Raw genomic sequence first — 14,779 nt, 5'->3', positions numbered from 1 at the left:
GCCAACACATTGGGTTTTTTTTTTTTGGCTCTGGATTCCAAATTGTGTGTTGCCTACTTCATTTGTGATTGATTACAAAGAACATAGCCCTTTCCTCATCTCCATAACCCCTCCTTATGCAGAATACACAGAAAGTTGTCAGCTTACAAGATTTTTTTAAAATCAAGTTATTTTTTTGCATTTATCGAACAAAATTCACATGTTCAATGGTATATTTAGTAGACCAAAAGGCAACAAACAAGAGAAATACATTGTTAGGGTTTGCACACATAGCTGACTCTGTAACATATTCAGTGGAGATCCACCAGTATGGAAAACATCATTGATCAGGTCAAACACGTTTCTTATGGTAATGTGATAAATTACCTAAAACTATTTATCACAGAGTAAGACAATACAAAAATAATAAATACAATAATAAATGGTCCTGTTTAAAGGTTTTCATGTTTTTTTTCTGAATGTCGTGTATTGCCTCATTTAGTATCCATGATTGTTTGCAGTATTTAAATGATTTCCTTTTATTTACTCATGGTAAAGCTGCCTATTCTTGTTGGCCAGTCAGATGCAGCCGCTGTTCTGTCATTCGGACAGTTGCCGCCAGCAGTTGTCGGAATATAATGGCCCAGCAGGGGGATTCAGCCATCCATGCTGTATAGTGTATAGAATCTGATTTGTTTTTATATATATATATATATATATTTATTGCAGGTGGGTGGCACTAGCAGGCTGTACCACACACATGTATGTTGTCCAGCCTGCTTTTAGTTTAGGGAGTGCAGCGCCGGTCCTGTAACACAGCGGATTACAATTACTGGGTATCATGTGATCGCGATTGGTCATAACAATTACATAACAGTGTAAACAAACATTTATGAAAGGATTTCCATTCATGGACAGCTTGTTTACGGTTGTGATCTGTGATTGGCCCACAGCAATTACATGGTACTGGGCTACCTGTACCATGTGATTAGCTGTAGCCACTCAGACTACAACCATAAGCAAGCTGTTCATGGATGTTAACCCATTCATGACGGCTAAAACTATTGCTTCTACTGTGATCATCACAGTATTAGCAATAATTGTAAAAAAAAATTAAAATAGCTGACTACTGCTGCAAAAATGACTGCAGAGCTCAATCTCCATTTTTACGGGACTGATTGAGCTCTGTAGTCACTTTTTCAGCAATTATTTTCTTTTTCTGGGTCACAATCCTGTGCAATGTCCTATTTGTCTCTTTTGGTCAGACCATGTCGACTACGCTTATGCTAATCAGACGTTTTCCCGGAAACTGTATATGCTATCACAACCTTTGATACTGTACATCGCGACACGGCACACATATAGTCAACTTCAGTCACAGGCACCAGCTAAGCTGGCACCAACAATTTTACTCTCTTTGAAACTCAGTAAGCTCTGACACGACTCTGCATTACTAGCAGCGCATGCAGTGAATGATGAACGTGAGGCTTCCCACTTGTTAGCTAGGTTTCTCATCACACAGCGGAAGTAAAAGAATGTTTCATCGCTTTCAACGCAAAACATGTCATCCCTTTCATACCTGCAAATCCATTTTTTTTTTTTTTTTTTTTTTTTTTTTTTTTTTTTTTTTTGACAAGCTCCTGTAAGTGGGCTTTGTTGTTACATTAGTGCCATAAAGGTGGATAACGCACAATTTCTGCCAGGATTTTTTTTTTTCTTTAGCACAGCTGTGTGTATAGTTTGCTATTACTGACCTCCTGAGAATGTTGGTTGCCTGGCTGTCTATTGGCTTCCAAACTTTGAGTCACTGATCAGAACAAGTATGTAGACTGTGTTGTAAATTCACTTCGACTTGCTTTTTGCAAGCCTGTTCCATGTTGGTGATTTACAATTAGTAAATCATTAAGTCACTAGCTGATCACATACTTCGTACAGCCAGGTTTGTGTCATGGGCTGCAGCTAATGTGCATTATCTTGTCTATTTTTCCTCTTCCCAGTACTCAACACTTGTTTTTATTTTTAAGATGAATCATCCTCTGATCACACGGGCCCCGACTTGGCAGTGGAACCAGACCCTGTTAGCCTGAGTGTGCCCTCACTGTCTCCTTCTAATGTCAGCAGTTTAAATGACCCCTGTCAACTTCCATTGATGCTTTTCGATTCCCAAGACCTCAATCCTGTTTCTCCTGAAACCTTTGAGAATGAAGTTGGTCAAGGTACTTAAGTAAAATACGACCATATAATTAAGCTGGCCATATATATATATATATATATATATATATATATATATACATACAATTTTCTTGTTCAATTTCCTTTAGATTTACATTCAACTATGTAGTGCAAGGGCCTTCCTGATTGCATACAATTTGAAAGTGTTTAGGTTTGACCTCATTTATTATATGGTTTTGATTAGGGATGTACCGATACTGTGTTGTTATTGGCGAGTACGAGTACCAATACTTTTGGTCAAGTACGCGCTTATACCGATTAACAATAATTTGTGTTGCGATTTGCCTTGATGCAAATCGCATCGCAAAGAATAGCATGCAATTCCTGTCCAAGGTAGTTCACACAGGAGCGGTGCAGGAAACCTCCCTGCAGGTTTCCCATGCACTCTCAGTGGTAAGGTGGAGAGAAAGCAGCGGGGATTTAAAATCCCCACTGCTTTTCTTCTTTTTTTTTTTCCCTCTCTCTTTGCAGGGATAACAGTTTGGGCTAGAGAAGTTTTGGTTGGTCAGCAGCACCATTACATGTATGGTGCTGACCAATCAGATGCTGTCTAGTCCAAACTGTCATCGCTGCAAGGAGAGGAGAGAAAGCTACTTCACAGGTCTGGAGATTTGAAATTGCTGTGGCTTTATCTCCTCTTCTTGCAGCGATGACAGTACAGGCTAGATGTCATCTGATTGCTCAGCACCGTCCATGTGATGGTGCTGACCAATCAACAGCCCTCTAGCCCGAACTGTCATCCCTGCGAGCAAAAGAAATAAAGTGGCGGGGATTTCAAATCCCCGACACTTTTTCTCCTCTTACCCCTGAGACTCTGCATGGGATGCTTGCAGTGAGGTTTCCGCAATGCTCCTGTGTGAACTCTGGCTATGATAAGCCTGGGTTCACACAGGAGCAGTAGGGAAAACGTGATTTGGACAGGAATTGCATTCCTGTTCAAGTTGCATGCCAATCTTGGTGCAATTTGCATAAATTAACGCAAATCACACTGGAAAGTATCGGTTAAGATATTGGGACTATTTTCACAAGTACGAATACTCATATAAATACTCGGTATTGGTGCATCCCTAGTTTTGGTAAATCTAAAGGAAAATTGTATAATGTATAGCTTATTGATTTGTTTTGCTTTTTATTTATAGACTGTATTGTTTTACTTTTTATTTGACTTCTTGGCTGTGTTTATCAATCGGAAGACACGTTTTATTTGTGTTCATTCACATGATAGGGATTGTGACATTATGCTATACAGAATGTTAGTAGTGCGGTAATTTAGAACAGAAGATATAGTGGATAATTATGGCGTGGTCAAAAATTTAGTTATTTTACATTTGACTCTGATGCTAGATAGTTTTTTTGAGTGTGATGTGCGTATGCACTTTTTACCATGGTTTCAGTTAATTTTTTTTTTCACATCTTTGATTCTATTTATGATTGAAGAGCTACCCATGGAACCGGCTTGTAGTCCATTGTGTGAGTTCAAGGAACAGGAAGAGAAGATCATACAAATTAACCAGAGCCCAAAGTCAGAAACACTGGATTTGGAATGCCCATCATATTCAGATACTGCCATTAAATCGCCAATGACTGATGAAGACCAGAGCCCTGGCTCAGTCCATGCAGCAACTACTCCATCTGAACTAGGAGACGGTGTGATGCAAGGTATTCATAAGAAGTTGTTTGGCTTTTTCAGGAGCAATTGAAATGGCTCTCAAGATATTTTTTTTTTTTTTATTTTTAACTGTAGGGACTCGTGCACATGGCGTGGTTTTTTTTTTTTCGTTTTGTTTTTTTGCAGCCACTTTTAGGGGCATCAAGTGGTGTGTTTTTTTTTTTTTTTTTTTCCTTTAGCTTCTAAACGCCCCTGCATACTATCCTGTGTATTCATCCACACATAGACTTTTAGAACCTTTTAGCTACAGGGGCTTTTACTCGTGCTAAGGCTAGCCGCATTTAGCACTTGAGCGTTAATTCATTTCGATGGCCAGAATTAATTATTACTGTAAACATGCCTAAAAGCTTGTAAAAGCGTTGCACTTTTTTACAGGCATTTTTTCTGCCAAAACACTGCTGGCAAACAGAGGATTGTTTTTAAAACGTCCTGTGTACATAAGGCCTTAGATATTTATAAAATTACTTATATGCATGTTTAATTACAATGGGTATAGCATGACTGCACTGAAAAGTGTCAGCAGATCCAATTTCATAATGTTCTCCATAGAAATTTACAAGGGAGACTACTCACTTGTATGAACTGCTTTAGCAAAATACAATGCTAAAATGTCCAAAATTCTTCTAACTACTCAGTCCACTCTATACACTTTAAAGCTGGGTACACACTGTGGGTTTTTTTTTTTTTCCAACTAGCAAACTGAACTTGGAAAAAAAAACTCCTATGTAGGGAGATACACTATATTGCCAAACGTATTGGGACACCCCTCCAAATCATTGGATTCAGATGTTCAAACCACCTCCATTGCCGCAGGTGTGTAAATTCAAGCACCTAGGCATGCAGCCTGCTTCTACAAACATTTGTGAAAGAATGGGTCACGCTCAGGAGATCCGTGAATTCAAGCATGGTACTGTGATAGGGAAGTCCATCCGTGATATTTCCTTGCTAGTAAATATTCCATGGTCAACTGTTAGTGGTATTATAACAAAGTTGAATCAACTAGGAACAACAACAACTCAGCCATGAAGTGGTAGGCCATGGAAAATGACAGAGCAGGGACCGCGCATGCTGAAGCGCGCAGAAGTCACTAACTGTCTGCAAAGTCAATGGCTAAAGACTTTGTGTGGCCTTCAGATTAGCACAACAACAGTTACATAGTTAGTCGGGCTGAAAAAAAGACAAAAGTCCATCCAGTTCAACCATTTAAAAAAAAAAAAAAGTTATAATCCTATACCCACAGTTGATCCAGAGGAAGGCAAAAAACCCAGCAAAGCATGATCCAATTTGCTCTTTCAGGGCAAAAAATTCCTTCCTGATCTCCCGAGAGGCAATCGGATATTCCCTGGATCAACTTTACCTATAAATGTTAGTATCCAGTTATATTCTGTGTATCTAAGAAAGAATCCAGGCCTTTTTTAAAGCAATCCACTGAGCTGGCCAGAACCAACTCTTGAGGGAGTGTATTCCACATTTTCACCGCTCTCACTGTGAAGAAACCTTTCCGTGTTTGGAAAGTACATTTCTTTTCCTCCAGACGTAAAGAGTGCCCCCTTGTCCTCTGTGATGACCTCAGGGTGAATAGCTCTACACAGAGTTCACTATATGAACCACTGATGTATTTATACATGTTGATCATATCCCCCCTTAATCTCTTCTTTTCAAGAGAGAATAAATTCAGTTCCTCTAATGTTTCCTCATAGCTGATCTCCATACTTTGCATCAGTTTGGTTGCTCTTCTCTGTACTTTCTCCAGTTCCCCAATGTTCTTTGTGAATTGGTGCCCAAAACTGAATTGCATATTCCAGATGAGGTATTACTAATGATTTGTACAGGGGTAAAATTATATCTTTCTCTGGAGTCTATACCTCTTTTAATACAAGATAGGATTTTGCTCGCTTTAGAAACCACAGCTTGGCATTGCATGCCATTATTAAACTTGTGATCTACCAGAACCCCCAGATCCTTCTCCACCATTGATTCCCCCAGTTGTACCCCCCTAGTATGTATGATGCATGCATATTCTTAGCCCCCAAGTGCATAACGTTACATTTATCAACATTAAACCTCATTTGCCACATAGCTGCCCAATTAAACAGTGCATTGAGGTCGGCTTGTAAGTTGAAGACATCCTTGTAAGGACATTATTCCACTGCACAGCTTGGTGTCATCTGCAAAGACTGAAATGGGATTTTTAATCCCAGGCCCTATATTGTTTATAAATATATTAAAAAGTAAGGGTCCCAACACTGAACCTTGGGGTACACTACTGACAACCGTAGACCATTCAGAGTATGAGTCATTAACCACTACTCTCTGAATACGATCTTTTAGCCAGTTTTCTATCCATTTACATACAGATTTTTCCAAGCCTGTAGACTTTACCTTACATGTTAGCCGTGTGTGGGGAACTGTGTCAAACGCTTTTGCAAAATCCAAGTATACCATGTCCACCGCCACCCCTCTGTCCAAGGTTTTGCTCACCTCATAAAAAGAAATCAGATTTGTTTGACAACTTCTGTCTATCATGAATCCATCCTGTCTGTTGCTTAAAATATTTTTTTCCAGCAAGAACTCATCTATGTGGTCTTTTATTAAACTCTCCAGTGTCTTTCCAACTATAGAAGTTAAACTAACAGGTCTGTAATTACTTGGTAAAGATTTTGACCCTTTTTTTTTGGCACCACATTGGCCTTACGCCAATCCAGTGGTACTATGCCAGTCTTTAAAGAGTCCTTAAAAATGAGAAACAATGGCTTTGAAATGACAGAGCTCAATTCATTAAGGACCCGAGGGTGTATGCCATCCGGTCCAGGTGATTTATTCACCTTTATTCTGTCTAAATATTTTTGGATCATATCAATTGTGAGCCAATGTGGATCATCTGGAGCTGTGTCAATATCATGCCCATTATGGACATGAGCTCCCCCATGCTTCTTTGTATACACAGAGCTGAAGAAGGTATTTAATATATTTGCCTTCTCTTTGTCCCCAGTCACCCACTCTAGATTGTCCTGCTATCTTTTGCAATCTGTTGTTTGTTTCCATTTTTGCGGCCTTTATTTCCTTTTTTGCATATTCTGTTATATTCTTTGTAAAGTTTAAACGATACAGTGTGTAGAGCGCTTCATGGAATGGGTTTCCGTAGCCGAGCAACTGCATCCAAGCCTTACATCACTAAGTGCAATGCAAAGCATCAAATGCAGTGGTGTAAAGCACTCTGCCACTAAACTCTAGAGCAGCAGAAACATGATCTCTGGAGTAACTAATCGCACTTCTCTGTGTGGCAATCAGATGGACATGTCTGGGTTTGTCAGTTGCCAGGAGAACTGTACTTGCCTGACTGCATTGTACCAAGTTTAAAGTTTGGTGGAGGGGGGATTATGGTGTGGGGTTGTTTTTCAGCAGTTGGGCTTGGCCTTTTGGTTCCAGTGAAAGGAACTCTTAAGGCGTCAGCATACCAAGACATTTTGGACAATTCCATGCTCCCTACTTTGTGGGAACAGTTTGGGGATGGTCCCTTCCTGTTCCAACATGACTGCGCACCAGTACACAAAGCAAGGTCCAGAAAGACATGGATGAGCGAGTTTGGGGTGGAGGAACTTAACTGGCCTGCACAGAGTCCTGACTTCAATCTGATAGAACACCTTTGGGATGAATTAGAGCGGAGACTGCGAGCCAGACCTTCTCGTCCTACATCAGTGCCTGACCTCACAAATGCCCTTCTGGAAGAATGGTCAAACATTCCAATAGACACACTCCTAAACCTTGTGGACAACCTTCCCAGAAGAGTTGAAGCTGTCTTAGCTGTAAAGGGTGGGCCAACTCAATAATGAACCGTACAGACTAAGACTGGGATGCCATTAAAGTTCATGTGCATGTAAAGGCAGGCATCCCAGTACGTTTGGCAATCTAGTGTAGATGCAGGAATTTGTCCCCTGTCAAAATTGGCTGATCGAATGTAGGTTCTCCAGCAGGACTGTTTGCCAGAAGCCAGTTTAACAGTCTGCTTTTGTTGAACAGGAAGGGCCACATGCAGATCGAAATTCATCTGGTTCCTGCTGCATCCGTGTGTACCAGGCCCAATATTGTAATACAATTGTACCTGAATTATTTGTGCCAAATAACATTTTAAATTTGAAATGTTTTTGGTAACGTAACTAATGTTAATAAATGTCATGTTTTTATAGATTTGTTGGAAATGGAGAACCCAAAAATAAACAATGATGAAAAACCTGACTTAACGCTGGAAAGTGTTTCATCTGTTGAAATGTATACAAAAATTGCAACCCCCGAGCACAGTGTAGAAGAGCCTGCAGAAGAAGAACTGGAGCCTGGAGAAGTGAAAGGTAAAATCTAAGATAGCCATGAAAAAGTCATTGGAGATGCAGCCCTCATAGCAGTATCAATGCCCCCTGTTTAGAGAATTAAGTTCTTCAAGAAGATATGATTCTCTAATTACCTCTTCACTATGACTGTATCTGTACAGGAAATTGTGATTGATGTCAGGCTGCCTGGTTGCAAGTAATTGTAACTTGCGTCCTAGCTAAATTTTAACAGTTCTGTACTAGGCAGAATGCAAAATAATAATTCTTATACATTCTTATGTGCGACAATATTAAAATTGATATAATGGAAGGTGCCACTGTTGATTGGTTTTTAAAGTTACATTCTCCTTCAAAAACTTGTGAGTTACTGACCTGAATTAGGTATGTGCATCTTAGGTACTGGGATATCTTCTATACACACGCTTGTTCTGAAAAATTTACTCCCTTAGCAGTAGAAAGAATGAGGGTGATTGTTCTGAAATCTGCAGAATAATATGCAAGTTGGCAATGGCAGCTTTCATGTTCCTTTCCTGACAGGTTCCCTTTTAAGGGTATTATTTCAAGATAGGAAATATTAATCTTTATTCCCCTATGTGCATGCGTAAATAACTTTAAATGTACAGTTTAAATATTGAAAATGTGATACTTTATTAGCAAGTGGGTGATATGAAATCCTGGTTTTATGAGAATTATTATCCTCCAGTGTTTAGACATGCGAAAATGAGCTTTGTAATGGGGTAATTCCAAAACAATGGATTTACGTTTCTTTATTCTCTAGGAACACCTGGTCGTAGGAGGATTGCCACACCAGAAGAAGTACGTTTTCCCCTGCTACATGGGTAAGTTATTTCACATTCATGCAGGGTCATAATGGAGTGCATGCCCTGTCTACACATGGGTGAGTTCTGAATCTATCAGTTTAAACTAGAAGGATTTCTAAGATTAGCCTTGCATGGATCTTCGGTGCAAACTATGGCTACAGCTTTATAAATTATTTTTTCTTTGCAGTGTAAGGAGAATCTAAGGTGTAAAAAGTGGTGATTTTGTAAGCAATTTCAGCTGTCTGTATCTTTGGATCTATTGATATATTTTTGATAACATGTTTTACTGACGCAAACTTCAGCTTTTGCATTTTCCTCATATGTTCATTTTGGATTTACAGCAGAGGTGTGGAAATTTTTGAAAAAACTACTTGTCCAGGGACTAAATCGGGGCCCCAATCTACTTGTTCCTCATGACAATCTACAAAAGAGGCTTTATGGCGACTTAAACGTGTAATATTTTTACCGTTGCATTTTTGCACGCTTGTGAAATGGCGACGTACTTCAGTACCCTATATTTTCTATAGGTCGACACTTAAAACTCATAGGTCACCAGTTTAGTGTTACGGAGGAGTTCTGGTGCTAGAGTTATTGCTCTCATCCTGGTGTGCGCGGTGATATAGAACATGTATCGCAATCGACGGTTTCATGCAAAGGCGCCCCTGCATGTGCTTTTACGTTTGTACGAGCATATATGTGGGGGCCTCAATATTTTTTTGGGGGGATGGTATGTGCTTGGGTGTTACTTTAATTTTTTACAATTTAAAAAAAAAAAAAAAAAGAAAATGTTTTCACTTTTTTTTCATCACATAGGGGATTTTGGATGTGCACAGCCATCCAAAGCAGTGTGTCCGAGCTGACAGGGAGGAGAACTGTTAGTAAACCGGTTCTCCTCCCCGTTGGAGATCCTCTGTAATCACCAGGCGCCAGCAAGTAATCACTGGCCCGAAACCCGCTTATGGACAGCCACGCATGGCGGCGTGCCCCTTACCCAGAAATGCAAAATCACGTGTATATATACACGTGATTTTGTGCACCCATGCCGCCCTGTAGCAGTACTTCTGCTATAGGGCGGTCCAGAAGTGGTTATACATCGTCAAAGTACCTGCTGGGGAGATTTAACCTATCTGTTGCCACAGAGTTAAAAAAAAAAAAAAAAAGTTAAAAGTCCCAAAATTTGGGAAATCTTCCAGTAGGCATACATGACTCAGGGACAGATACGTATATGAACAGAGATTTGAAGAGATTTTGTCTCTCATCCTTGAGTCTAAAGAAAAGGAAATGAGAGAAAATCTTACCAGTGAGACACCGATAACAGGGAAAAAACTTGTGTTTAACCCTTTCCCACTCAAAAACCTACAAATCAAGTTGAAGCTTTAGATAGTTTGTATATAAATTGAATAGACTATTTTGGGTTCTTACATTATCTAGTTATTGCTTAATTAGGCTGATGTGATAGATCACATCTACAGATGACTATAAAAGCATTAGTTCAATTTAATATTGCCATAAGTTGGTTTTATAGCAGAGGAGACTTTCCCCAGTTTCCTAGCAAGCTTCTGGAAGATGCTGAGAATGGCAACTGCTCAAAAACAATGTAACTAATAAGATCCTCTGTGGTCACTTAAAGTGGTTCTAAATCCTGAAGCTTTTTTACTTTAATACATTCTCTGCAAAGTGCAGCTCCCCCCAACCCCCTTATATTTACCTGAGCCCAAAATGGATCCGGCACTGTGCAGAGCAACGTTTTTCCCAGCTCTCTCCCTCCACATAGGCTCAGAGACAGTAGTGGGAGACATTGGCTCCCACTGCTATCAATCACAGCCAGTGAGGATGGAGATGGGGCAGATCTGAGCCACGCTCTGTGTCTATGGACATACAGAGATGGCTAGGGAACGAGCCTGCATGCACTCTCCCATAGCATGCGACTTGCTATGATAGGTGCTCGGCAGGGGACCAGAAAAGAGGCGGATCAGGCCTGCTCTTTGCAAAACCATTGCAAAGAACAGGTAACTACCGTGTTTCCTCGAAAATAAGACACTGTCTTGTATTTTTTTTTTGGCTAAAAAAAAAACACACTAGGGCTTATTTTTGGGGTAGGTCTTATTTTTTAAATGTCAAGGTGTGGACAGGGGGTGCAGAGGTGAGCTGCAGGCAGTTGTGGATGAGGGTTACTATAGAGGGACGGTTGATGACAGTTGTGAGCTGCAGTCAGGTGTTGCAGGGGTGACTTGACAGGTGAGTTTCAGACAGGGTGCAGAGATGAGCCAAAGACAGGGTGCAGGAGAGAGTTGCAGATGGGGAATGCAGAGGTGAGCTGTGGCCAGGGGGTGCAGAGCTGAGCTGTGGCGGGGGGGTGCAAAGGTGGGTTGCAACTCAGCTCACCTCTGCACCCCCCCAGCCGCAGCTCAACTATGCACCCTGTCTGCAACTCGCCTAATTCCATTTACCTCTGCAACACCTGACTGCAGCTCACCTTTGCTCATCCCTCCCCCTCCACTGCCCTCATATGGTTAGCTAGCTTTGCAAAACACAGCTGTCAGTAGCCGGCCCCTCTCTATAGTAACTCCCGTTTTCGGGTTCTGTCTTCCCACACAGTGCGCCAAGCGTACTTACCACTCCGCCTCTTCCCCCACTGGCCGGTGATCACACCTGGGGCATCGGCTTCCATGCATTAGGCTGCAGGAGGAGATGCCCCGCCCCTAAACACACTGCACCCGCAGATATCTGTTCCTTCCCTGTCCCACGGTGAGTACAGAGGTAGGAGGTTCTGTGGGAGCGCATGGTGCTGGCACTTCAGCCGCGCTTCTGTGTTTATAAGAGACAGTAGATATGGCCAGTGCCTGAGGTGGCGGAATGGCATTCCGGCTGAAAAAAAGCCCTGATCACAACTAGGTCTTATTTTCAGGGTAGGTCTTATGCTTTAGCAATTCCCAAAAATAGCACTAGGTCTTATTTTCGGGGTAGGTCTTATTTTAGGGGAAACAAGATATATGTATGTTTTTAGAAAAAAAAATTATGGGTTTACAATCACTGTAAAGTGTACTTGTACCAAGACTAAGGACATTAAACTATTTACATTTTCTTAACAGGGAGTAAAAGGGCTTTAAATTAAAACATCCCAACCTCTGTAGCTGCTTTTAATGTGAAGTAATTCATTGTTGAACCTCAGAACAGAGACTATAAAGTCTTTCTATCCGTTTAAAAACGTCTAGTATGTATTAACATTCAAGGACTTTTCTGCTCTGAAAAAAATAGATTTCAATACATGTATTGTGAACTTTGAAGATGAATTTATCCCCATTACTATTACATTGATACATGAGGACTGAACTGTTCAGAATACTTTAGTGTGCAAGGTCTGGACACAGGCCACTTTATTGGCTGTAAAGGAGAAATAAAATCCCAGAATAAAACTGGGAGAAGATAGCAGTGGGAAACTGCTCTAAGCTTTCTTAGCTAGCAGGTGAATCTGTCATACTTGTGCATTATGACAAGAGCAGCAGAACTCACTACAGCTCTGCTTTCAAGCCAAACTCTTGGCAAAACATAGACTTTTTTTCTTGCCCACTGGGGGGGTTGCATTAGAAGCTGTAAGCTAGATGTAATTATGTTCTGAATGCTACTTAATCAATTTACTTTTTGGTTTTCTCTTAGTACCTAAGAAATCAGAATATTTCAGTTGCTTCTCTCTAACTTGCTTTTGGGTCATTAATTTCACATGAGTAGAAATATAAACTAGTGAAATGTAATTAAAATATGATGGTCCATAATATATTCAAGCTGTATTAAATATTTGTGGTTTTTGCTCTCTTGAAAATTGATGCACCTGCTACTTTCTGTGTATAGATGGAAGCGTGAAGTTCGGATAAGGAAAGGTAGCCATCGCTGGCAGGGGGAGACCTGGTACTATGCTCCTTGTGGTAAAAGAATGAAACAGTTTCCCGAAGTCATTAAGGTGATTGTAATCTTCTGTATTTATATGACCATTTACTGTTTTAAGTGGAAACCTACAGTATAATACCTTGAGTAAAAATTAGCAAATATTTCTGGTCGCTAAAAAACCTAGGCAGTCAGGATATGTGAATTGCATGATTTTTTTTTTTCTTTTTACTTGGGCAAATTTGCACACACACATTTAGGAGATGCAAATTCACAGTTTTCTATATCTGACCAATAGGTAATGCTTTCTTTTCTAATCATATGTGACCCTCATGTTGGGTTCATCCATGTGCTTGCTTACCTGTGCATTGCTATGTAAAAATAGATGTTAAATCAGAACTATACTCATCATGGCTCCAGTGATGTGATGTCCTGGAGCTCCCCTCCAGAAGCTGACCTCTTTGAGCGGCTGGCTTCTGAGTATCACTTGCTGGTTGCTTTCATTGGCCGGGCTGATGGGATGTTACTCCTGCGCATGTGCTGGAGTTCTGTCGACTTTGGCACTGCTGAATTTCTACATTGAGCTGCGTGTGTGCAGCTCGGTGTACAGGGACAGGCAGGTAGGTAACTTGAATGCAGAAGAGGCAAAGCATGTCTCTTCTGCATTAAAAATCCTGCCTGTTTGTCTGGTTTTAGTTTACATTAAGTTCAACTTTAAAGTGAACACCTTTTAATTTGAAAACCATACAAGATGTTTTGTGCATGTATGAGGTGAACGGGCAATCCACTAACATCACTGTACTAGAGTCGAAAACGAAAGTCTGAATGTTTGAACTTCACAGCTTATGCTGGCATCTGGTAGAACAAAACAGAACATTTTTAGCTGCCATCTGGACTTAGCAGTCATAGAAGCACAAATTTCCCAAACACTCAGGAATGTTATGATGTATGGTATATATTCCACTATCTGTTAATGCAACTAAATTCTGAAACTGGAGTACGGTATCATGCATTTTTACCCATGTTTTTCTTTCTACATTTTTTCATTCCGTCTCTGTGAAGTATCTCTCTAAGAATGCCGGCCCCCACGTCCGCAGGGAACACTTTAGTTTCAGTCCACGGATGCCTGTTGGAGACTTCTATGAAGAGCGGCACACTCCAGAAGTGAGTTTTCCTCTCATAGGACATTTTATTGAAGATTCTAATTTTGAACCAAATAATTTTGCTCTGGAACAATTTTTATCTCTTAATCTTTATAGCCCGAGCATCTGTGAGAAGTAATGCTACTTGCTAGGTATGAAGGATGGTACTCATTGGATACCCACGGACTAGTGTTGCAATGTAGCATGTTAAAATCGAAGTGCTTGTTACAAGATATGGAATCTTTTTGCAATTGATTGGTTCAGTAGGCACATCAAGGGCAACGTTGTAAAACTGTGGGATAGATTTACTAAAGGCAGAGTAAAGGCCGCCTGCTTCTACACACACACATATATGACCTTTAATGGCATCCCAGTCTTGCCTTTTGCAAGTGCAGTTGAACTCCTTTTCCCCAGAGTCTATTTGTCGTTTTGTAAATCAACTCCTTTAGTGACTAGTCAGTTGTTTCCTTTTAATGCTGACTGTACACATTGCAATATGTACAGTATCCTTTAGATCGACCAACAGCTATTTTATTAAAGTAGAACTATAGGCAATATTTTGTGTCCAGCTGGGGATATTGCCCTTCACTTCCTGTGCCATAGACAATACAGTAAATGAGAGGAAATCCTTGCAAATTAAGGGAATCTCTTGTGGGGGAAGGCCTCGGGTCACCGGAACTTGTGTATCATTGCAAGACTTTCCCTCTGTTCCTGTTCTGGGGACAACCC

The 14,779-nt window shown here is 40.5% G+C and overlaps 1 protein-coding gene across 1 annotated transcript in view; it reads left to right on the top strand.

The window, feature by feature from the left end:
- BAZ2A (bromodomain adjacent to zinc finger domain 2A) overlaps positions 1-14,779 on the top strand; it is a 145,465-nt gene that overhangs the window by 62,483 nt on the left and 68,203 nt on the right. Inside the window, exons 4-9 of the mRNA XM_089680463.1 lie at positions 2,004-2,195; positions 3,649-3,870; positions 8,068-8,226; positions 8,984-9,044; positions 12,876-12,984; positions 13,971-14,072. Of these exons, the coding sequence (XP_089536589.1) occupies positions 2,004-2,195; positions 3,649-3,870; positions 8,068-8,226; positions 8,984-9,044; positions 12,876-12,984; positions 13,971-14,072 (845 nt within the window). The remainder of the gene's footprint in view (positions 1-2,003; positions 2,196-3,648; positions 3,871-8,067; positions 8,227-8,983; positions 9,045-12,875; positions 12,985-13,970; positions 14,073-14,779) is intronic.

Source organism: Staurois parvus, unplaced genomic scaffold, assembly GCF_062004578.1.
Source record: "Staurois parvus isolate SC_StPar_1 unplaced genomic scaffold, SC_StPar_1.0 ptg000017l, whole genome shotgun sequence".
Taxonomy (NCBI): Eukaryota; Metazoa; Chordata; class Amphibia; order Anura; family Ranidae; genus Staurois; species Staurois parvus.
This window is presented reverse-complemented; position numbering and strand designations above follow the sequence as displayed.